Source organism: Panicum hallii, chromosome 7, assembly GCF_002211085.1.
Source record: "Panicum hallii strain FIL2 chromosome 7, PHallii_v3.1, whole genome shotgun sequence".
In the NCBI taxonomy this organism is placed as follows: Eukaryota; Viridiplantae; Streptophyta; class Magnoliopsida; order Poales; family Poaceae; genus Panicum; species Panicum hallii.
The window spans coordinates 47,049,380-47,073,985 of NC_038048.1; the positions used below are offsets into that span (position 1 = coordinate 47,049,380).

Consider the following 24,606-nt stretch of genomic DNA (forward strand, 5'->3'; position numbering starts at 1 on the left):
TGGGGTGTCAAGGGATCATCCTCTTTCATCTCTTCTGTGTCAGCCACCAATTTGCTAGCAAGGGCCAACCAATAATTTGGTCCATCTCAGAGTGTGAACTTCGAATGTCTGACCTGAATGCCTGAAGTCGGAAGGTCAAACCGTATTTGTTAAGCTACGATTCGCGAAGACGTGGCACCACGTACGCCATTGCACTAGTATTATCAATTTTTGTTAGCACAAACAAACTCGGCCAAGTCAAATAGTATCTATACACATTTTGTGTACGCATGGTCTGCATGTTAAATTTGTCAAGAATAACCAATCTTCGTGATCCAATTGACTCAGGCTAATCACAATGGGGGTTTTATATCCCTATTTCCAATAATGCCACGCTAGCTTGGGGATGAATGAAACACTATGCCTCAATGGAGAGTTTCATTTCATAGTTTCCAAAGCTAACCAGTGTATTTAAATGCTAGTTGATCTAATGTGGTATGTATATTTATAATCAGTGTAATTAAGTGTAATTAAATGCGCACGGGATTCCCCATGAAACAACGGTGGTCACAGTGGTCGTTTCACGCCATTTCCAACGTCTTGGAAACGAGTTAGTAGAGTGTCGTGGGGATGAAACTGGTTCCTTCTCTTCCTCATTAAATCAGTGCCACATCATCAAAAATGTTGATGTGTCATGGTAATTAATGCTATAAAACTTGCCATAAAACTCCCATTGTGATTAGCCTCGTATGCACGTATAACCTTCAAACTTCATAATTGGGAAGTGTCATGCTCGCTAAAGGTGTTCTTTATTAGGGATCAGAAATCAATTAATTAGCGTCTAGATCAATGAGCCCACAACATGTACTATGCCTGTATCTCCATGGAGCTAGCACGCTAAAGTAGCAACCGACAAGTACTCCTACCAAAATGATTTCCATTCTAGTATTTTTCACTTGTCTTTTTGGGAGCAAATTGCACTTTCCATTTGAGGCGAGGGATTCCCCATTTTCAGAGAGGCCACTGCACGGCCCAAGCCCACAGTCGTCTCTCCTTTTGTACGGCCGTGTACCTGCCGCGAATTTCCTGACACGTGGGTCCAACCCGTCAGCCGGGAGCAGCTGCGAGCTGCCGCGAATCCCTCGGTTCCCGCATGCCGCGATTTCCCCCTTTCTCGCAATTTCCAAGATGAAACACGGCGAAAAAACCAAGCGAGAGTCAAATCCCCGGGAGACCAACCAACCTCCGCACCGCCGCGAACACGCCCAAATCGGAGAGCCAAACCCTTCCCATCCCCGCTGCTTCCCACCGAAACCCTAGCCTCGCTCCCGGAATGCCCCAGTAGCACCGATCGGCGCCTCACCGCCATGGATCCGGGCGGCGGGGGCGCGATGCTCCTGGAGGACTTCGGGCAGCGCGTGGACCTCACGCGCCGCATCCGCGAGGTGCTCGCCAACTACCCGGAGGGCACCACCGCGCTGCGGGAGCTCATCCAGAACGCCGACGACGCCGGCGCCGCGCGCGTCCGCCTCTGCCTCGACCGCCGATCGCACGGGACCGCGTCGCTGCTGGCCCCCGCGCTCGCGCAGTGGCAGGGCCCCGCGCTGCTTGCTTACAACGACGCCGTGTTCACCGACGAGGACTTCGCCAGCATCTCCCGCATCGGAGACAGCAGGAAGGTCGCGCAGACATGGAAGACGGGACGCTTCGGGTACGCCTCTCTGTCTCAGACCTCGCTTGGAGTTGTAAGTTTCTGCGCCGAGCTTCCCAACTGGTGAAATTGCACTGTTGCGTTGCATGCTTAGTTGTTGCACTTACCTACAGAGGGTTCTGCTTTTGTGTTATGGCGCGATGACCACTACAATGTGTCAGGCTGTCAGCTATTTCGAGGGTGGTGACCATCGGGAACTGATTAGGAAATGCATCAGTATGCTGTGTAAGGAGAAAGTGGGATACAGTGACTAATGGACGGATATTTTGAATTTTATTTACCGCCTTGTTCTACGACTCCATTTTTATTTCCATCCTTCACATTTGTGTTGCAATGTGCCTTTTTCTCTGAAGCACAACGGCTTATAATGTTTTATTAAAGGATGATGTCCATGCTTTTGATTCCATCATTTAGCAATTTATCATTGGAAGGCTTCTGAAGCACGAAACACAATTATATTTCTGCAGGGTTGGTTTTAACTCAGTTTACCACTTGACTGACTTGCCATCTTTTGTGAGTGGCAAGTACGTTGTCCTATTCGACCCCCAGGGTGCTTATCTTCCAAATGTGTCGGCAGCAAATCCTGGAAAGCGCATAGACTATGTCAGTTCATCAGCAATTATGATGTACAATGATCAGCTCTCACCCTATCGTGCGTTTGGCTGCGACATGAAAGCATCATTTCAGGGAACTTTGTTTCGTTTTCCTTTGAGAAGTACTGAGCAAGCATCTTCAAGCCGGTTATCAAGACAGTCATACACAGAAGATGATATTTTATCTCTTTTTGCTCAACTGTACCAAGAAGCTGTATATAATTTGCTTTTCCTTAAAAACGTCCTGTCACTTGAGATGTATGTATGGGAATCTGGTATGACTGAGCCAAAAATAGTGTACTCCTGCTCCTTAGGATCAAAAGATGAAAATCTTTCCTGGCATCGCCAAGCCCTCATCAGATTCTCTGGCAGTATTGCTGAATCTTCTAAGCATAAGGTGGATTTGTTCTCGATGGGTTTCATATCAGAGGCATTCTTGGGCAAGGAGTTTGAGAAAAAGAGCTCTACCTATTTTATTGTTCAGGGAATGGCACCTGCATTAAGTAAAATTGGTATTTTTGCAACTGCAGCTGCCAAGGAGTATGATCTTCACTTACTGCCTTGGGCTTCTGTTGCGGCTTGCATCTCCGAAGCAGGGCTTGAGGTAATACCCAAATCATTTTCATTTTGCATTCCCAGTATTGGCTTAGGTTGCCAGGTTGTTTATTCCCCCATTGTAATTTTTGGGATTGGCCTGTCCTGTAGCCTGTATCCTGAATGTTCTTTTCCCTCCTTATGCAAACTGCACAAGCTCTTGCATATTCTCTGGAAAGTCATTTAACATACCCAAGATTTTTCTCAATCACTACCTAGGAATTATCTCTTTCTTTCGGTATGTTTTTTTGCTATTGGCTCATGAGTGTAGGAAGCATTATTAATGCATGTAATCATGCAACTATCTTTGTGGTTTTTAGTTAACTGAATTAAATATGTTGTCGTAAGGTGTCAACTTCATTTACTTTCATCGAACATCTCACTTATGGAAATTGGCAAGAAGGGTATGTGATAGGCCCAAGCTGTGGAGTTCATAGGTAAAATTTCGTTTAGGGATCAAGACTAATGTGGTGTTTTGATTTGGTTTTGCTATATGCCGGGCACTTGCCTGTTGTTGTCTACTGCTGGTTATTAATAAAGAATTTCACACCAGAACTGTTGGTTAATTTTACAGGATACTGTTCTCAGACAGGGGCATGCATTCTGTTTTCTTCCTTTGCCAGTAAGGACAGGGTTACCTGTGCACGTCAATGGTTATTTTGAAGTTTCATCCAACCGACGTGACATTTGGTATGGTGCTGACATGGACAGGGGTGGTAAGCTTCGCTCTGACTGGAACAGGCTACTGTTGGAAGATGTTGTAGCTCCACTGTTCAGGGAACTACTGCTGGAACTGCGAATGCTTTTAGACCCCACAATATCATATTATTCTCTGTGGCCAACTGGTTTATATGAAGAGCCCTGGAGTATCCTTGTGGAACAAATATACAAGGTCATATACACCTCTCCAGTCTTGCATACAGAGATTGAAGGCGGGACCTGGATATCTCCAGCTGACGCTTTGCTGCATGATGAGAGATTCTCAGGATGCAATAATCTTAATGAGGCTCTTGTGTTGATAGGCATGCCTATTGTTCGCCTACCTAAGGCAATCATTGATATGTTTTCAAAATTTTATACACAGTCTATGCTCAAAATAATAAGTCCTGCTATAGTGAGGAATTTCCTCAAGGATTATGGAAAACTGGCTACACTAGGAAAATCTCATAAGCTAGTATTATTGGAATATTGCCTCACTGATGTTAACAGTGCTGATATTGGTAAATGCATGAATGGCCTCCCACTGATTCCACTAGCAAATATGCAGTATGGGATATTTTCTGATAGTTCCCAAGAGGACTATTATTATGTGTGTGATGACATAGAATATGAGCTTCTCTCTGAAGTTGGTGATAGAATAGTTGACAGAAGCATTCCCACTGTACTACTAAGCAAGCTGTATCAGATAGCCAGTGGTTCTCAGGCCAACATTAAGCTTATCGATGGCCCAATCTTTCGTCAGCTCTTACCCAGGATATTTCCTCCAGGATGGAAGGGTAGAGATCAAGTTCCCTGGAATCCGGGATTGGGTGGGTCATGGCCTCCAGCAGCCTGGTTTAAACTTTTTTGGAAGTATATAGGGGAACGCTCTTATGAGCTTTATTTGTTTAGTGATTGGCCTATACTGCCATCTACTTCTGGTCACCTTCACAGGGCACATACAGGCTCAAAGTTAATCAAAACAGAATCACTGTCTAGTATGATGAATGAACTCCTGGCAAAGTTAGGTTGCAAGATACTGGATACCAAATATCTTAGTGAGCATAAGCAGTTGTCATATTATGTGTATGATAGCGATGCAACTGGAGTTATTCAATCAATCTTCGGGGTTGTATCGTTGGAGGGTGTTGATTTGCAATCTCTGTTTCAACGCATTACTCCCGGTGAAAGAAATGAACTATACCAGTTTCTTCTGGATCCAAAATGGTATTTAGGAGTCTGCCTTTCCAACATAAGCATAAGTAATTGCAAAAGGCTGCCAATCTTCAGGGTATTTGATGGAGGTTCTCCCAGTTCTTATGGCTTCTCAGATTTATACAGTTCAATAAAGTACTTGCCACCTCTTGGCGTTCCTAATCACTTACTCAATGCTGACTTTATCTTCTGTATCTGCCCAAGTGATGAAGATATCATAATGAGATACTATGGTGTTGAGCGCATGCCAAAGTCAAACTTCTACCAGAGGTATGTTCTGAATAGGTTAGACAAGCTGCAAACAGATTTGCGTGATTCAGTTCTATTAACCATCTTACAAGATCTGCCTCAGCTGTCCTTGGAGGATCCAATGTTCAAGGAAGCCTTGAAAGTCCTTAGATTTGTTCCCACTGTCAGTGGGACCTTGAAAAGCCCACAATCTCTTTATGATCCTCGGGTGGAAGAACTCTATGTTCTTCTCCAGGAATCAGATTGCTTTCCGCATGGTTTATTTCAAAATCCAGATGTTCTTGATATGCTACTTTGCTTGGGGCTTAGAACTTCTGTTTCTACTGATACCATAATACAAAGTGCTCGGCAAATTGACTCACTCGTGAACATAGATCAGCAGAAGGCTCATTCAAGGGGTAAGGTCCTTCTTTCATATCTTGAAGTTCATGCTCACAAATGGTATGTAAATAAGCTATCTGATGGTCGAAAGAAGGTAAACATGCTAGCTAAAGTTACCACTGCGCTCAGGCCTCGTGATAAATCTTGGGAATTTGATCTTGAAAAGTTTTGGAGTGATCTGAGAATGATTTGTTGGTGTCCTGTGTTGGTTACTGCACCAAGTCCAGCTTTGCCATGGCCTTCAGTATCATCAATGGTAGCTCCACCTAAGCAAGTAAGGATGCAGGAAGATATGTGGATTGTTTCTGCTAGCTCACGTATTCTTGATGGTGAATGCACTTCCTCAGCCTTGTCGTTCAGCTTAGGTTGGTTGTCTCCTCCATCAGGAAGCATTATTGCAGCTCAACTGCTTGAATTAGGCAAGAACAATGAAATTGTGACTGATCAAGTCCTTCGGCAAGAATTAGCTTTGGTGATGCCTAAGATTTATTCTCTATTGACAAGCTTGATTGGTTCTGATGAAATGGATATTGTGAAAGTCGTTCTAGAGGGCTGCAGATGGATTTGGGTGGGGGATGGATTTGCGAAAGCGGATGAAGTTGTTTTAAGTGGCCACCTTCACCTGGCACCGTACATCCGTGTTGTTCCGATTGATTTGGCAGTGTTCAAGGACTTGTTCTTAGAGCTTGGCATAAAGGAGCACCTGCACCCTGTGGATTATGCTAGTATTCTCAGCAGAATGGCCATAAGGAAAGCTTCAGCTTCACTTGAAGCTGAAGAACTAAGAACAGCTATCTTAGTTGTGCAGCATCTAGCTGAGTTCCGGTTTCAGGACCAGCAAACACAAATTTATTTACCTGATTCTTCATCCAGGCTCTGTCTATCTTCTGAACTTGTATTTAATGATGCTCCTTGGCTGCTTGATTTTGGTCATGACATCTCTGGGAGTGCATCAAGCATGGCTTTAAGCTCGAAAAAGTATGTTCATAATTTTGTTCATGGGAACATTTCTAATGATGTGGCAGAAAGGCTTGGTGTCCGCTCTCTTCGCCGCCTCTTACTTGCTGAGAGTTCTGATTCGATGAATTTGAGTTTGTCAGGGGTTGCTGAGGCTTTTGGACAGCATGAAGACTTGACTACACGACTCAAACACATTGTTGAGATGTATGCGGATGGCCCTGGAATTCTCTTTGAGTTGGTACAGAACGCAGAAGATGCTAAGGCTTCTGAGGTTGTGTTTTTGCTGGATAAGACTCAGTATGGTACTTCATCCATTCTTTCACCTGAAATGGCTGAATGGCAAGGGCCTGCTCTCTACTGCTTTAATGATTCAGTTTTTAGCCCACAGGACCTTTATGCCATCTCACGAATAGGTCAAGATAGCAAACTTGAGAAACCTTTTGCAATTGGAAGGTTTGGTCTTGGCTTCAATTGTGTGTATCACTTCACTGACATTCCTGGATTTGTTTCCGGTGAGAATATTGTCATGTTTGATCCACATGCCTGTTACTTGCCAGGAATATCTCCGTCTCATCCAGGTTTAAGGATAAAGTTTGTAGGAAGAAGGATCTTAGATCAGTTCCCTGATCAGTTCACCCCATTCTTACACTTTGGTTGCAATTTGCAAGAGCCATTTCCAGGTACACTCTTCCGGTTCCCTCTTAGGAATGAGGCTGCTGCTTCAAGAAGTCAAATAAAGCGAGAGCAATATGCACCGCAAGATGTGGAAATGCTTTTCTCTTCATTCTCTGAAGTTGTATCTGAGGCTATACTTTTTCTCCGCAATGTTAAAAAGGTAACTCTGTATGTCAAGGAGAACAACAGTCAGGAGATGCGGCTTGTTCATTGTGTTTCGAAGCATAATAGTTCTCAGATAGCTAAAGAACCTCATGCACTTAATACAATGCTTGCATTTGTACACGGAAACCAACCATCTGGAATGGATAGGAATCAATTTTTCAGTAAGTTGAACAGGACTAAAGACAGTGATTTACCCTGGAGTTGTCAGAAGGTTGCTATTCTTGAGCAAAACCCTTCTGCCAACTGGGAGCATTCATGGATTTTAGCTGAGTGTATAGGAGGAGGTCATGCTAGAAAGTTGTCAACTGCCTCTGGTAGTAAATCTCACTTCTTTGTTCCATGGGCATCTGTTGCTGCATATCTGCATTCAGTGAGTGTAGATGATACAAAAGAACTATCTTCTGTAGCTGAAGTCAACCATGACGATTCAGTTTCCACAAACTCAGATCTTGGACCTTCCCAGGTCAGGAAAAATTTTGAGGGTCGGGCCTTTTGCTTTCTTCCTCTACCAATCAACACTAGCATACCGGTGCATGTGAATGCTTATTTTGAACTATCTTCAAATCGAAGGGATATCTGGATTGGAAATGACATGGCCGGGGGAGGAAGAGTACGATCAGAATGGAATCTAGCGCTGCTTGAAGATGTTGTTGCTCCTGCTTATGGCCACCTGCTCGCAGCCATGGCAGAAGAGCTTGGTCCCTCTGATCTTTTTCTGTCATTTTGGCCCAGTGCTGTAGGTGTGGAGCCATGGTCTTCCATGATTAGGAAGCTTTATGTATCTATTGCAGAACTTGGACTTCATGTTTTGCATACAAAAGCTCGAGGTGGCCACTGGGTATCAACAAGGCAAGCTATTTTTCCAGATTTCAGTTTTCCAAAGGCGATGGAGCTGGTGGAAATTCTCTCTCAGGCTGGTTTGCCTGTGGTGTCTGTATCCAAGCCAATAATTGACAGCTTTGTTAATGCATGTCCATCAATTCATCTACTAAATCCTCATTTGTTGAGGAACTTGTTGATCCGACGGAAACGTGGCTTCAGAAGCAGAGAAGAGGCTATACTTGTTCTAGAGTACTGCTTGAGTGATATGGAAGATCCTTCCTTTTATGATAAATTGCAAGGCTTGTCTCTTCTTCCTGTGGCAAATGGATCATTCACAACATTCAACAAGCGAGGGGAGGGCGATAGAGTATTCTTCACTTCACAAATAGAATTTGGCCTTCTTAAGGATTCCATACCACATCTTGTTATTGACAACTCTTTACCAGATGGTGTTCTGAAGAAGTTGTATGACATAGCTTACTCTGCACGCATGAACTTGTATTTATTCACATGTAATTTTCTCCTTGAACTGTTGCCTAGGATCTTGCCACCCGAATGGCAACATGCTAAGCAGTTATCTTGGTTTCCAGAGCAACAAGGTCAGCCAAGTGTGGAATGGATGATGTCACTCTGGAATTTTCTGAGGCATTCATGTGAAGATATTTCAATTTTTGCAAAGTGGCCTATACTACCTCTTCTTGATGGCAAGGTTGTGCAACTTGGGGATGCTTCAAATGTAGTAAGAGATGATGGATGGAGCGAAAATATGTATTCATTGCTTCAGAAACTGGGATGTTTCTTTCTGCGATCTGATATGCAGATAGAACATCCCCAGTTAGCAAATTTTGTTCAGGAATCCACTGCAGCTGGTGTTTTGAATGCTATGCAGTCTGTAGCTTCTAATCTCCAGGATATTAAGGAATTGTTTACGGGTATTTCATTGGCAGAAGCACATGAACTTCGCAGTTTTATTTTCCAATCAAAGTGGTTTTCAGGAAATCAGATCACCTCCTCCCATATGAGTATAATCAGGAACCTCCCTATATTTGAATCTTATAAACCTAGGGAGCTTGTTAATTTGACAAATCCTAGAAAATGGCTTAAACCAGAAGGGGTTCATGAAGATTTATTGAGTGCAAGTTTTATAAGAACTGAATCGGCAAAGGAGAGGTCAATTTTGGTATCATACTTTGATATCAAGGAGCCTCAAAAGGTTGACTTTTACAAGGACCATGTTCTTCCTCGAATGTCAGAGTTTGTATCTCAGCCAGCTGTTGTTTCAGCAGTTATTCGTGATGTGAAACTGTTGATAGATGATGATAATTCAGCGAGAGCTGCATTACGTGAGACCCCTTTTGTCTTGGCAGCCAATGGAGAGTGGGTCCAACCCTCCAGGTCAGTCTCCCTTCTTCACTCCTCCCTTCCCTCATGTTTCTCTCTGACTTCGATATTTGACAATGTGTATTATTTAGTACAAAGAAGTAATATTTGGTCTCTCTTCAGGCTTTATGATCCCCGTGTGCCTGAGTTACAGAAGTTGCTGAACAAAGAAACCTTCTTTCCTTCAGAAAAGTTCACAATGAATGAAATTATTGAATTGTTGGCTAGTTTTGGACTAAAAAGAAATTTCGGCTTTAGTACTTTGCTTGACATGGCGAGATCGGTTTCCTTGGCGCAAGGTTCAGGACAAGAGGATGCATTTGTGTGTGGGCAAAAGGTACTTACCTATCTAAACGTACTTGAATCCAAGACTTCAAACATGGAGGATAGTAAAACTTCCCTCAAGGATGAGAATCTAGAAGCATCTGAAATCAGTGAAACTTTGGAAGTAGAAACTAATGGGGATGGGTGTGACCTGAGTGACCAAACTAGTGCATCTTTGTTCTTGAATTTTGACCATGATATGCCAGAAGATTTGTTTTGGTCAGAGCTGAAAAATATTTCATGGTGTCCAGTCCATGTTGCACCATTGCTCAAAGGACTTCCATGGTTTTTATCTGAAGATAGTGTAGCACCTCCAGTCATCACAAGGCCAAAATCACAGATGTGGCTTGTTTCATCAAAAATGCGAATTCTTAGTGCTGATTCCTGTTCCATGTATCTGCAAAGAAAACTTGGCTGGTGTGACCCACCAAATGTGAACATTTTATCCTCCCAGTTAGTTGAGCTCTCCAAGTCTTATGATGAGCTCAAGATGTCTTCTGCAGACGCAGACATTGATGCTATTCTGCAAAAGGAAGTTCAAGTAATCTACTCAAAATTGCAAGATATCATTGGCACTACCAATGCCATCATTCTAAAAGAGTATCTGGATGGATTTCCATGGGTTTATATAGGGGATAGGTTTGTAACACCACAGGCACTTGCTTTTGATTCACCTGTAAAATATCATCCTTATCTTTACACAGTTCCATCTGAACTGTCAGAGTTTAAAAAGTTACTATTAGAGTTGGGTGTGAGGCAGACATTTGATGCAATGGACTATCTGAATGTGCTTCGCCGTTTACAAGGAGATGTGAAAGGAGAGCCGCTATCTACAGAACAACTGAGTTTTGTTCATTGTGTACTGGAGGCATTTGTTGACTGTTACCCTGACAGTCAGGCACCTGATATGTTACTGAACTCATTGGTGATTCCAGATTCGTTTGGGGTTTTGGCACCTGCTAGAAACCTTGTATATAATGATGCACCCTGGATGAATGCTGATTCTACTTCAAAGAATTTCGTTCATCTTAGCATTGGCAATGATCTAGCTAATAGGCTTGGTGTACGATCTCTTCGCGGATCATCATTGTTGGACGACGAGTTAATGAGGAATTTGCCATGCATAGAATATGCTAAAATAAGTGAATTGTTGGCTTTATATGGTGAGAGTGACTTTCTTTTGTTTGACCTTATCGAGCTAGCAGACTATTGCAATGCAAAGAAAGTGCATCTGATCTATGATAAAAGAGAACATCCCAAGCAGTCCTTGCTGCAGCAGAGTCTAGGTATGGTTGAAACTGTCTCTAGTCAATTATTTCTCTTGTATTTTTGTTTTCAATAATTCGGGCTGTCTGTTTATGTTTGTATATGTATACTGCCATTCAAGTTCACATAAAGATTTAAACCTTTTACCATGTGCTTTTTTGGGTGAAAAAATTACTTACAGGTGACCTCCAAGGTTCTTCATTGACAGTGGTCTTTGAAGGAACCATGATGAACCGAGAAGAAGTTTGTAGCCTCCAACTTCCTCCTCCCTGGAAATTGAGGGGAAACATGCTTAACTATGGCTTGGGACTTCTTAGCAGTTACTTTGTGTGCGATACATTGACTATTCTTTCTGGTGGCTACTTTTACATCTTTGATCCCTTGGGCTTGACTGGTGGTGCTACTTCCACAGCTACCTCATCAGCTAGATACTTCTCTTTGTTAGGTGCGAAACTTGATCACTCAATTTATTCATATATTAGCATCTTTTTTTCTGCTGTGCACACTTGATATAACATGTAGATTCTGTAAAAGCATATCTTCTCAAGTCAGGGCCTTTTCTTTCTGCCAGGTTCCAATTCTACATTTTGGTCGCTTATAACATATTGCACTCAAAGTGACCAAAGCAAACTCTGAAATCTGCATGACTGAATTACTGTACAACTTGGTTAACTTGAAATTCTTTATGTTTGCGAAAATTCCATTAAATTCACTATTATATTATATTATATTATATTATATTATATTTATACCACATTAATAAGGAAAGAATAAGCTGTTTATCCATGACAAAACCATATCACACTGCAAAGCATGTCAATAAGTTGAATATCCCTGTTGTATAGTTTGTGGGCGAATGAAGAAAATAAATGAAAAACTTTTCATTATCTCATGAAAACCATGAGAATCACTTTACAGCAAACTGCATCACAATTTAGTTTTAAGAGCATCTACCTTCCTACTTTGCGTTTCTGATTGTGAACATGCATGATGTCTGGTAGATAGTCAAGTATATTCGAGAAATCAATATTTAATTTTTAGTTTCAACAACTGTTATGCAGAAACTTGTATGCTGCGAGTTAAATTTGACAGATGTGCCAAATGTATTTTTTACATTCTTAGAAATTAGACAGCATAAACAGTAAACCTAGAAAGAGAAGGCAAAAGAAGAGGAAAACATATGCACCATTTCCTTTTAGGCAGATGACTATGCTGATGGTCAAAATTTTCGTATAGAATTCATTGACCCACAGAATATTTTTTTGCCCCATGTTTGAATATGTATTAAGGCTGCTATATTCTTTATTTGTGACAATGCGACTGTTCCTTAATATAACTTTACTGTGCCTGTTGATGTGCATATTTAGAATCAGCGCATTATCATCTAATGTTTTGGCATTGATGTCTTTGTTCTGAATGGATTCGATAAAATGCTATTGGCTTTCAGGTAATGATTTGGTCGAGAGGTTTCATGATCAGTTCCTCCCAATGCGTGTTACACAGGATACTTCACTATCTACTGCAAACTCCACAATTATTCGAATGCCTTTATCATCAAAATGCTTGAAAGAACTTGAAGCAGGTTCCAATAGAGTAAAACAGATTTTTGATCGATTTACGCAGAATCCATCCAGTACTCTCCTGTTCCTGAGGTCAATCATTCAGGTACGGATTATTTGTGACAGACTGTCAGCCTGTTGCCGTAAGCATGACTTGTTCAAGCTTTCCTCTTCAAAGTGTAACCTCGTTTGGTTTTGGTTTCTAGTTTCTACACTCATTATTGGTTACTTTATTGGAGCTTCGTTCTGAAACCACATTGATGTAATGTAATTAAATTACAATAAGGCCTTTTTGTTTATGATGAGGTTTATGTATACTTTTCCTTAGTAAGCACCTAAGCTGATATCTTTGGACAGACATGTTTATCCCTTTCATTGTTACAGTACTGAAAGCTTTTGTTGCTTGCAAAGCTTGAGTACTATCTGGATAATGCATAGTAGACTGCTTAACTGAAATTTACCTTTCAATTTTTTTATTGAAAGATGTTGGGTATCAATGAACATATTTAAACTTAGAATTTGGATTTGTAATATTGCAAGCATGCTGTACCGCTTCAATATTTTAGTGTTTTTTTGGTGTAAAGTAATACATTGTTTGGTATTCAGATATCTAAACTCGATATTTGATACTTCAAATTTTAAGATAACCATACATATGTTAGAGACGTCTTAGCTGTTCAGAAATAGTGGTAAGGAAGCTTTATTGGATGATTTTGAAACATGCCAATGAAAACCTCAGGTTAAACCTTCTGATGTCTAAACTGTAATGTGCTGCCGATGTAATGCAAGCAGGTATCTTTGTCAACATGGGAGGATGGAGCCTCTCAGCCAACCCTAAACTATTCTGTACTTGTTGATCCATCAGTTGCTTCTTTGAGGAATCCATTTTCGGAAAAGAAATGGAGGAAGTTCCAAATATCCAGAATATTTTCAAGTACAAGTGCAGCTATCAAAATGCAAGCTATAGATGTGCATGTGATTGAAAGTGGCTGCAGTTATATTGACAAGTGGTTTGTTTCCCTTTCCCTTGGATCAGGTCAAACACGAAACATGGCTCTGGACAGGTATCTTTGATTTATTTCTGTTTCAGGCGGTGTCTTGCCTTATCTACTTTCAACATTGTCCAAGAAACTTCAACGACTGATTCTAAAGTTTTGTGCTGATTGAAGGACCTTTGATTTGTTTCTGTTTCAGGCGGTATCTTGCCTATAACCTAACCCCTGTCGCTGGAGTAGCAGCGCACATAGCTCGCAATGGAGTATCGACCAATATTCATCCATCCAGCTGTATATTATCTCCCTTACCGCTATCTGGATTTTTAAGCATGCCAGTTACAACTCTGGGTCATTTCATTGTGAGGCATAGTGGTGGGCGCTACATTTTCGGCAGCACACATGATGCACCTCTGCCGGAACTTAAATTGGACAGAGACAGATTGGTTGAAGCATGGAATAAAGAACTCATGCTATGCGTGCGCGACTCATATGTTGAGATGGCCCTTGAATTTCAAAAGCTTAAAAAGGACCCTCTGTCTTCTACTATTGAACTAAGGTCTGCAGAGTCCATGAGTGCTATATTACAAACATACGGTGATAGGGTATACTCTTTTTGGCCAAGGTCGAAGCAGTATCCAACTTCATGCACTGGACATGGTTCTACTGTAATCAGTTCAGATTCACCTAGAGCATCCAAAGCAGATTGGCAATCCTTAATAGAGCAAGTGATAAGACCTTTCTATCTACGATTAGCTGATCTTCCAGTTTGGCAACTTTACCGTGGAAATCTTGTTAAAGTGGATGAGGGTATGTTCTTAGCCCACTCAGGAAATGGAGATAATGATAACCTCCCATCACCTAGTGTTTGTAGTTTCATTAAAGAGCACTATCCTGTTTTTTCTGTACCATGGGAGTTGGTTAGCGAAATTCAGGCAGTTGGAGTTACCATAAGAGAGATTAGGCCTAAAATGGTTCGGGATCTACTAAAAGCTTCTTCATCAATTTTACTTCGATCCATCGAAACATATATAGATGTTCTTGAATATTGTTTATCAGATATGGATCCTTACCGCTTCTCAGATCTTTGTATACCTGATGAATCACGAGTTAACAGCCAACATGTTGGAACAATGCATTCTCCCAGCTCACATTCTATGCCATCTTCGAGCAGCTCACTGGCTTACAATTCAAGTACTCAGTTGCCAGGTACCTCTGGAGGTGATGCGCTGGAAATTATGACATACTTTGGAAAAGCCCTATATGACTTTGGCAGGGGGGTTGTTGAGGATATCAGCAAAACCAGTGGCCCAGCACCCCACAGATCTCAAGCCACTGAAAATAGTGTGTTGTCATCTATCATTGCTGAGCTCAAAGGTGTTCCATTTCCAACATCGAGAAAGTGTCTAACAAGGCTGGGAGTTTCTGAACTCTGGATAGCCAATGAGGAGCAGCAGCTACTGATGAGCCCTTTGCTGGATCACTTTATCCACTATAAATGTCTGGAAAAGCCCTTCTTGGCGCTGCTACTATCCACTCAGGTAATCCATGGGCCTCTGAAGTTGAGGAGTTTTTCTCCTCAGTTATTAGCAGGTTATTTGAAGCACATACTTGATGAACGTTGGGTACAATTTGCACTAAAGAACAAGTCCTCATGGATTCCTTGGGATAATAATGCTGAATCATCAACTGCTTGGCCAACTCCCAAATGGATTAGAAGCTTCTGGACAATATTTAGTTCCTTGAATGGTGACCTTTCTCTTTTATCTGATTGGCCCTTAATTCCTGCTTATTTGGACATGCCGGTTCTCTGTCGTGTAAAAGAATGCCATCTAATATTTGTGCCACCAATTGATGATTCAAATACAGTTACTGGGCCTGTTGATGATGTATCTGGACATCTGGATATATCAGATCCACCCAGAGATGATGCAAGAGAAGTGGAACAGAAGAATGCAATTGATACTACATTTGAGTCAATGAACTCGAAGTTTCCATGGCTATCTGCTCTGCTTAACCAGTTGAATGTACCAATTTTTGATTCCTCTTTCCCAGAGTGTGGTGCCATATGCAATTTGTTTCCTTCAAATAGTCGGACTCTTGGACAGACAATTGTTTCTAAGTTGGTTGCAGCAAAAAATGATGCCCATTTACCTTCGCCACTTAGTCTATCAAGTGGAGACTGCGATAGACTATTTGGATTATTTGTTTCGGAGTTCAGATTAGCTAGCAACCACTTGTATCAGAGAGAAGAACTGGATGTCTTGAGAACACTTCCAATCTATAAGACTGTTACAGGAACATACACCAGTCTGTTAGGATCTGATCATTGCATTCTTTCTCCTAGCGCATTCTTTCACCCCAGTGATGACCGATGCCTTTCTTGCTCATCTGATGCAACCTCGTTTCTTCAGGCTTTGGGGGTTGAACAACTAAGTGATCATGAAATATTGGTGAAGTTTGCACTGCCTGGATTTGGAAATAAAACAGCTCAAGAGCAGGATGACATTTTGACCTACTTGTATGCTAACTGGAAAGATCTACAGCTGAACTCTGCTGTAGTAGAAACTTTAAAGAAGACAAACTTTGTGGCCAGTGCAAATGAATTTTGTAAAGAGTTTTTCAAACCAAAGGAATTACTTGACCCTTCAGATGCTTTGCTGACTTCAGTATTCTCTGGGGAGAGAAATAAGTTCCCTGCTGAAAGGTTCATGTCAGATGCTTGGCTTGGTATACTCAGAAAAGCAGGCCTTCGAACATCCACAGAGGCTGATATGATAGTACAGTGTGCAACAAAAATAGAAACCATGGGGCACGATGTCATGTCATCTTTAGAGGATCCTGATGACTTTGTGGCAGACTTCTCAGACAGCAAAAATGAAATTCCTTTTGAGTTATGGTCTTTGGCAGAATCTGTTGTAAATGTGATTTTGGCAAATTTTGCTACTTTGTATGACAGTTCTTTTTGCGAAAAGATTGGAAAAATTGCATTTGTGCCTGCTGAAAAAGGTTTTCCAAGTATTGGTGGTAAGAGAGGTGGTAGAAGGGTACTTGCCTCATATAACGAAGCTATCTTATCAAAAGACTGGCCATTAGCATGGAGTTCTGCACCAATTCTTACCAAGCAAACAATTGTCCCTCCTGAATATTCATGGGGAGCATTTCGGCTTAGGAGCCCTCCTTCCTTCAGTACAGTTTTTAGGCACTTGCAGGTGAGTATCACACAATACCTTGAAAATGTCATTTCAAAATGATTTCTTCCTTAACTTTCTGTAACTTTCTGAAATGGAACAGATTGTTGGGAGAGGCAATGGTGAGGACACACTAGCACACTGGCCAACTTCTTCAGGAATAATGACGGTGGAAGATGCCTTTCAGCAGATCTTGCAATACTTGGATAAAATATGGGGAACAATATCTTTCACAGGTAGCACAAAATCCAGTGTGCTTATATGCCTATGTTTGTTATTAACAGCTTTAGTTCTGGCCTTTTAACTTTCTTTATTTTAATTGTTAGAAGTAAAATTAGTTATTTCTTTTGCTATACTTGCACTTTGTTGTTCTGAAATATAATGAAACACTAATGCTATACTCTCCTTGCACTAAATGTAAGTAGCTAACATTTGTTCTTCTATTCAACCTTTCGGAGTACTAAACATGCTAGAAATTAATATATCACTCTGGTCCTTAATGTATCAAGAGCTATGCAATTCAAAATGGTGTGCGATAATATTTCATTGAAGTAAGGTAAGCATTCTATGTGGGCTGTTGGATGGACTAGATCCAATATGGGCTTGAGGGTCATATTTATGAGTGCTTCTACCTCCTAAGACAAAACTCTTTATGCAGAAATAGAGGAACTAAGTAGTAACAGTTAGAACGCCCCACCTAGCCAACCCGACCATAAAACCCAGGTGTTATAGTGGGAGGGGTGGAGGCCTTTATCCTTGGTCCAACATTCCCCCTACGGCGTGCGAGCCCGGCGTAGCCCGCAGCAGGTTGCCTGGCGTAGCCCGCAGCAGGTCTCAGCACACGAGAGACGCAGGGGAAATCGCGCAGCGGAAATGCGTGGCCGGGAGGGATCGAACCCAGGACCTCGGCTCTGGTACCAAGTTAGAACGCCCCACCTAGCCAACCCGACCATAAAACCCAGGTGTTATAGTGGGAGGGGTGGGGGCCTTTATCCTTGGTCCAACAGTAACCACAGCCAAAAATTAACTATGAGATTATGCAACAGCACCTTGATTCTAGTCTGTACAAAGATAGCCATAAAAAATAAAGAGGAATTAGTTTGTGTTGCTTTGGGAAAATATATCTGTCAGTACTCTTAACCAAGTGTTTCTTTGCCTTCTATTTCAGAAAAAAAAGAATTGGAGAAACTGGCATTTATACCAGTTGCAAATGGTACTCGCTTAGTTCCGGTGAAATCGCTTTTTGCTCGTTTGACAATTAACATGTCACCTTTTGCTTTTGAGCTTCCAAGTCGGTATCTTCCATTTGTCTCCCTTCTTAGAGAAATTGGGATGCAGGAAAGCCTTACAGACTCTTATGCTAGAGAACTTCTTTTGGATATCCAAAAGGCATGTGGATACCAGCGATTGAACCCAAATGAACTCCGTGCAGTGATGGAAATCTTGGACTTCATGTGTTCTGGAATCAACCAAAATACCACAGATCGATTAGATGGGATTCTTGATTCAGTAATACCAGATGATGGCTGCAGGCTGGTCACTGCTTCATCATGTGTATATGTTGACCCATATGGTTCTCATTTACTGAGTAACATAAATACATCAAGGCTAAGGTTTTCTCATCCAGATCTTCCTCAGAATATTTGCAAGGCCTTGGGCATAAAAAAGCTCTCGGATGTCATTGTAGAGGTATACAAAAATGAAATCTGATTTTTTTATTGTCTTTTTCATTCAAGTAATTTGGTAGATGTACTTTAACTACTTTTTCTCGAGCAAAGTGATTTTGTAACTAATTTGGTGGATGTAACTTTAACTAACTTTTTTGAGCAAAGTAGATTAATTATTTCTACTAAAACAACTTCATTTTGCATTTATTGTCAGGAACTTGATGAAAAAGAAGAAATTAAGCTGGTCAATAGCATTCACTCAGTTACTCTAGACAGAATAACAGAGAAGCTGCAAAGTAAATCCTTGCAAGATGCATTAAGAATTGTGATGATCAGCATAGCCAATCATTTCCCTTCATTTGAAGCTCTCACTTTGGTCCAGATCGAATGTATACTAGAGGACATATCAAAGAATCTGCAGTTGGTTCAACGCCTCCATACTCGCTTTCTCTTACTTCCCAGTCTACAAGATGTTACAAAAACTGTTGAGCATCCTTCCATTCCTGAATGGTCAAGCAATGGAATGCACCGAAGCATTTGTTTCATCAACAAATCTACGGGTTGTATCCTAGTTGCAGAGCCCCCTAGTTTTTTGACAGTATATGATGTTATTGCAATTGTTGTTAGCCACAGATTGGGGGCATCAGTAATCTTGCCAATTGCTTCATTGTTTGCATGCCCAGATGGCTCAGAGAAAGAAGTCCTTAAAATACTTAATCTGGGCACTGACATTGGAGTTTCAAAACGTGAAGGGAGGTACAATGCTTCCCTGGGAGCAGAGTTGTTATCACAAGATGCTCGTCAGGTGCAATTCCTTCCTCTAAGACCATTCTATACTGGTGAAATTGTGGCATGGAAGACAGGAAAAGAGGGGGAAAAGCTCAGGTATGGTAGGGTCCCTGAAGATGTAAGACCCTCAGCTGGCCAAGCACTTTACAGGTTTCCAGTGGAGACAGCTCCTGGGGAGACTCGCATGCTGCTTTCGAGTCAGGTTTACTCTTTTAAAAGTGTTTCAATGGCTGATCTCTCATCTGCACCTTTCCAAGTGGATGGTGATAGAGTGGCACAAGGTGGGCTGGAGGACCTCTTGTCGATCAACACTAGCACTGAAGTCGCCGAGGACTTGGTTGGTTTCGAAGTGCATCTTCTACTTTCTCAAGCTGGATTCTTGATTTTGCCCTAATTCTTGTAGTTTTACTATTTGCAGGCTCATGCACTTGAATATGGCAAAGTGTCTTCCACTGAGCTGGTACAAGCAGTTCATGATATGCTTTCGGCTGCAGGAGTAAGGATGGATGCTGAGAAGGAAACACTGCTGCAGGCTACTCTTTCCTTGCAAGATCAGCTTAAAGAATCTCAAGTTGCTCTCTTGGTGGAGCAGGTTTGTTTACTTCGATACATTTACCTGTTATCTTTACTTCATTGTTTTTTGTCTGTAGCATCATGAATGTTGGTCATTTCTGCACAATGATGCGTGCAGTGTCTTATAATCTGCACCCATTATGTAACGACAGTCAATGTGGGACGAGTTTCACTGTTGAACTACTTATACTGGAGCTAGGTGTGAAAATGGTTTCAATATTGGCCATGCCAAATTTAAATCCATCTTTTTCTGCAAAAATGAGTAGGAATTCCACTTGGTGTTAGATTCTTTAGCTTAGGATCACTTCTGTTCTGTTAAGAACAGGAGAGAGACAGAAATGAGAGGAGTGGTTTTATGCAGTGAAGCTGCTTTTTCCATTGATATATGGTTCATATATATAACCTATAGGGTCAGTTTGCACAAGTTGCAAACACCCAAATTGAAATTTTCCTGCTGCTGTTCAGACAAGGCAAAAGCCAATTTTGCTGCTACTTGGGACAGCTATCTACTGCTGTCTAAAAGCTTCTGCAGCCATCTATATGGCTTGCTGCCTAAGAAACTTAGTAGCTAAGATATCTAAGTAAAATACATCTGACCCTACTGGTCAAAACAAAACAAAACACATGGATTATCTCACACTTGGAACATTTCTTGTATGCAGAAATGAATCCATATAGCAGTTCAGATATGAATATAACTGTATATAAGTTAAATATATAATCCTTGTATTTCCAGAAATGACGTTACTCTAGAACCGCACTACAACCTAGACATGTCAGCAAATGACCTATTATCCATATTGAACAGTGGAAGGAACCATAATTCACTCTCACGTGCATAATCCTTTTGTGTGCATTAGGCATCCATGTATGGGTGCTGATAAATACAAGTTTGCCAGGGTCAACTTTGCTGCACAAGTAATGTTCAATTACTGATAATTGACATCGGTGATATAACTTTGTTGGCAAAGTAAAGTTCAATTACTGATGGCATGCAGTTGTATTCATGGAACGATTTGTAAATTCACCTCAAGTTAAGACTGACATGTACCTAGCAACAGAGGGAGTATTGGACTGTTGAATTTGGATATGATGCAGATAGTACATCTTTTATTGAAAGATACAATGTCACATCTACATTTTCTGTCAAACACCTACACGGATTTGAATAGCAAGGAAAACACTGCTTGGGCCATGGGGGAAGTCCTTACTCCTTACCATATTCGTACTAATCGAATTTAGGTATTGAATTATTTATATCCATTTTCCGTCAACTTAAGCAGTAGGATGTTGCTGTCCTTCAGACTCCAGCCTGTGCCATTGATGGGTCAAATTTCTTAGAAGTGAGATGCATAATGCATTGACCAGTATTTAAATTGAAATGTGAAACTATTGTCCACACACCAAGTAGTAGAATTTCTTGTTTAGTTGTGTTATTATTTGACATTCAAGGAAATTTCCATCCTTCATAGTTTGCATTGCACTGCATTTATAAGCTGCTGTGAGGCTATGGACTGCCTGATATTAAAAGAAACTCTAGCAGGATTCATAAGCTGCTTGAACAATATTATAATACGTTTGTTTGTGTATGCCTATTTTGGACACTGAACGTTGTTTAAACTACATTTGCAGGAGAAGGCCGAGGCTGCCATTAGAGAAGCTGATGTTGCCAAGGCCGCTTGGTCATGCCGTATCTGCCTGAATGCTGAGGTCAACATGACTATAGTACCATGCGGTCATGTCCTATGTAACCGATGCTCTAGTTCGGTTTCACGATGCCCATTTTGCCGAACGCAGGTGTCTAGAATGATGAAAATATTCAGGCCATAAAAATACCCGAGGCCATTTGATCTGGCTTTAGTGTGTATGTTTTACGAATTACGATATTGGGCTTCCTGGTGGTGGTGGTTCTTCGCAAAAACTGCATATCATTCTCCATGGTGTGCTAAAATGGATTTTGGAACGGTTGCGGTGGCCCTTTGGTAGGAGTGTAAATATAGTTAGTTTGTACAGCCACAATACATTGTAGTGTACAGATTCTTTTACAAAATCATTGGCCAGTTAAAGGCATCAATCCTTACTCTCATACGTTATCAGAAGCTGGTTTCTTCATGCTCACAATCTTCTAAAGCAAGTGCGCTCTGTGGACTGGCGCCTGGAATTGACGTTTCTCTTGTATGAACCATCAGGCTAAACTGACGCCAATTTTCCATCTTTTGTGATCCCTGGATGGACACGCACGGACGGATGTCCATATCGGCGTCAGAAAGTATCTGTTCCAACTTGCAAGTGAGCCACGCTACTGTACATTTTCTGGCTGTTGGATAATCCTAAGGTAGCACGTCCAGCGTCCACGTTGCCTATCTCTCCAAAATATCTGTCACTCCACATTTCCACCTGTACATGCGTGGAGAAAAAGCGAGAAAAGAAAAGGGGCGAAAAGCGCAGAGGAGCATGTCAAAATATCTCCCCTGTAACCGTCGACCGGTCACTCCCGCCCTCAAGGCCTCTCAACTCATCACTTCCGCTGGCTCTCTCCTTCCGCTTCCTCTCAGCAGCTCCTCTCCCCCATCCCCTGCCATCTGAACCTCCCACCGTTCGGTTGCCGTGAAGCAGCCATGCCAGCGCTTCTCGTGAACACCGCCTCGGTCTTCCCCGCCAGCCCATGGCTACCCTCCTCACGGCCCACCGCGACACGGCGAGCTAGCAGTCGCCACAGGTGCCGAGCCGAAGCATCCGGCAGCGGCGGCGGCGGTCGCAGCACCAACGGCGACGGCTACAAGCCGGGGGGCGTCCGCGGGTCGTGGGTCTCCGACTACGACCTGTACGAGCTGCTGGGCGTGGAGCGCTCCTCGCCGCAGTCGGAGATCAAGGCGGCGTACCGGTCGCTGCAGAAGCGGTGCCACCCGGACGTGGCCGGCGCCACCGAGGGCCACGACATGGCCATCGTCCTCAACGAGGTCTACGCGCTGCTCTCCGACCCGGCCGCGCGCCTCGCCTACGACCAGGAGCAGGCGCGCCGCTCCGAGTTCGCCGGCTACACGGGCCGCCCGCTCTACTCGTCCTGGCGCGGCGCCGAGGCCGAGCGCCGGGCGGTCTTCGTCGACGAGGTGCGCTGCGTCGGCTGCCTCAAGTGCGCGCTCCACGCCTCCAGGACCTTCGCCGTCGAGTCCGTCTACGGCCGCGCCCGCGTCGTCGCGCAGTGGGCCGACGACGAGGACAAGATCATCGACGCCATCAGCACGTGCCCCGTCGACTGCATCTCGTAACCTCTTCGCACGCACCCGGATAAATCTTCATCCGAGCTCATCATGCTCATCACCATCTATCTGATTCTGATTGGTTTCTGCGCCTGTTCAGGATGGTTGAGAGGTCGGACCTGGCGGCTCTCGAGTTCCTCATGTCCAAGCAGCCGCGCGGCAGAGTCCGCGTCTCTGAAGGCAACGCCGTGGGAGCTCGCGCGCCAAACATCTTCAACGAGGTCGCCAAGTTCCAGAAGAGATTCGAGGAGATGAAACAGAAATCTGCAACAAGAGAATCCCAGGTAACGTGATTGATCCTATCTAGTTTCCCATCTCCTCTGTCGAACTCGTCTGAAATCTGAATTCTGCACGGCGCAGGAGTCAGAGACGGCCAAGCAATCCAGGACTTCAGCCGTGCACACCATCAGATCCATGTCAAACTGGTGGTACTGGCGCCCATTCGGGTCATCGGCGCCGGCCACCATCGTCCTCGCTTCGCGCCTCCTGCCGCCGGCGGCGGCGGCATCACCTTCTAAAGCCGCTGACCCCGCGGCGGACAGACTCCAGGAAGCTGTCGCCGCCCGGCGCAAAAGGGAAGGCGCGGCGACCGCAGCCGCGCCGCACGCCCGCCTCGACGACTACTGGACACCGCAGCTGAACCTGCCGTCGTCTGCTTCCCCGCCGAGCATTCACCAGAGGGCAAGGGACGCTCCGCAGGGCCACAGCCGCGGGCGACGAGCTGCTGCCGGTGAAGCGACCGCCGGGCCTGGGAGGAAGGGTGCAAGCATCGACCTGACGGCGCCGTTGCTGCTGGGAATCATCTCGGCGGGGTTTGTGGGTTACAACGGGGAGGAGATGGCCGGAAGCGGCAGCGGCGGCATTCAGGAGCACTTTGGCGGCGCCGTTGCTCTTGGGATCGTGAACAGCTTCGAAATGAAGGTCATGTTGGCCGGGGTGACCTGGTTCATCATCGGCGCCGCCATTGCCGGTGTGATCCAGGTGCTTGGAAGGAGGGGAGAGGACATCTGGAAATAAATGTACGTGCTTGCGGAATTGATGTATATACCTAGGACAGTGAAAATTTAGCATATATAGTGTCGGCGACCGATGCAATCGGCTGTATAAAATGATTAGCATAAACAAGATTGTGAAAATTGCTCGCCGTTGGTCGTTGCCGGGCTCGGCTGCCCGCCGGTCACGATTTTCCGCGAGTGAATTGGAGGCGCGCTACTACATTCCGCTTCCGCATGTCGTCCGCCGTCGTGGCAGGATCTCCAAATCACCGTTGGCGGGTTTGCCCGCCGCCGGCCTCCCGCCTCTTCCTCCTCGTCGACATCGTCTCCTTCGTGTTCGCAGTGTTGATAGAGGTAGGTTCGTGTAGACGCAAGCGCGGCCGTCTCCGTCGCCGGAGGACAGGAAGATAAACCACCTTTTCAGAGGATCTTTTGCAAAAAGTTTAATCGCGCGATTATTAATCGCGATCCATAATCGTGATCCAATTGAGAAGGCTGCTCAACGGATTCCGCTCCAGCGAAGCCAGTGATGCAATGGCCAAGGGCCGCCATTCCATGCCCACGGTG

General features: G+C 43.5%; 2 protein-coding genes across 3 annotated transcripts; both read left to right on the forward strand.

Annotated features, from left to right (window-relative positions):
• The first annotated feature begins 1,166 nt into the window (after nt 1–1,166).
• On the forward strand, nt 1,167–21,877 carry LOC112898736 (sacsin). 2 transcript variants are annotated; one of them, XM_025967014.1, is made up of 13 exons: nt 1,167–1,690; nt 2,158–2,887; nt 3,452–9,438; nt 9,547–11,033; nt 11,195–11,458; nt 12,461–12,678; nt 13,365–13,636; nt 13,767–16,776; nt 16,859–16,991; nt 17,924–18,444; nt 18,637–19,548; nt 19,615–19,803; nt 21,417–21,877. In XM_025967014.1, the coding sequence occupies exons 1-13, from the start codon at nt 1,347–1,349 to the stop codon at nt 21,612–21,614; spliced, it is 14,265 nt and encodes a 4,754-aa protein (XP_025822799.1). In that variant the 5' UTR covers nt 1,167–1,346; the 3' UTR covers nt 21,615–21,877. The 2 variants fall into 2 exon arrangements, with proteins under 2 accessions (XP_025822799.1, XP_025822800.1); XM_025967015.1 differs by having other exon boundaries at nt 1,170–1,690; nt 19,630–19,803.
• A 346-nt stretch (nt 21,878–22,223) lies between these two features.
• LOC112898737 (chaperone protein dnaJ C76, chloroplastic) lies at nt 22,224–24,201 on the forward strand. Its single transcript, XM_025967016.1, has 3 exons — nt 22,224–23,049; nt 23,145–23,328; nt 23,405–24,201. Exons 1-3 carry the CDS (start codon nt 22,403–22,405, stop codon nt 24,059–24,061), a joined length of 1,488 nt encoding a protein of 495 aa, XP_025822801.1. The 5' UTR covers nt 22,224–22,402; the 3' UTR covers nt 24,062–24,201.
• The last annotated feature ends 405 nt before the right edge of the window (nt 24,202–24,606 follow it).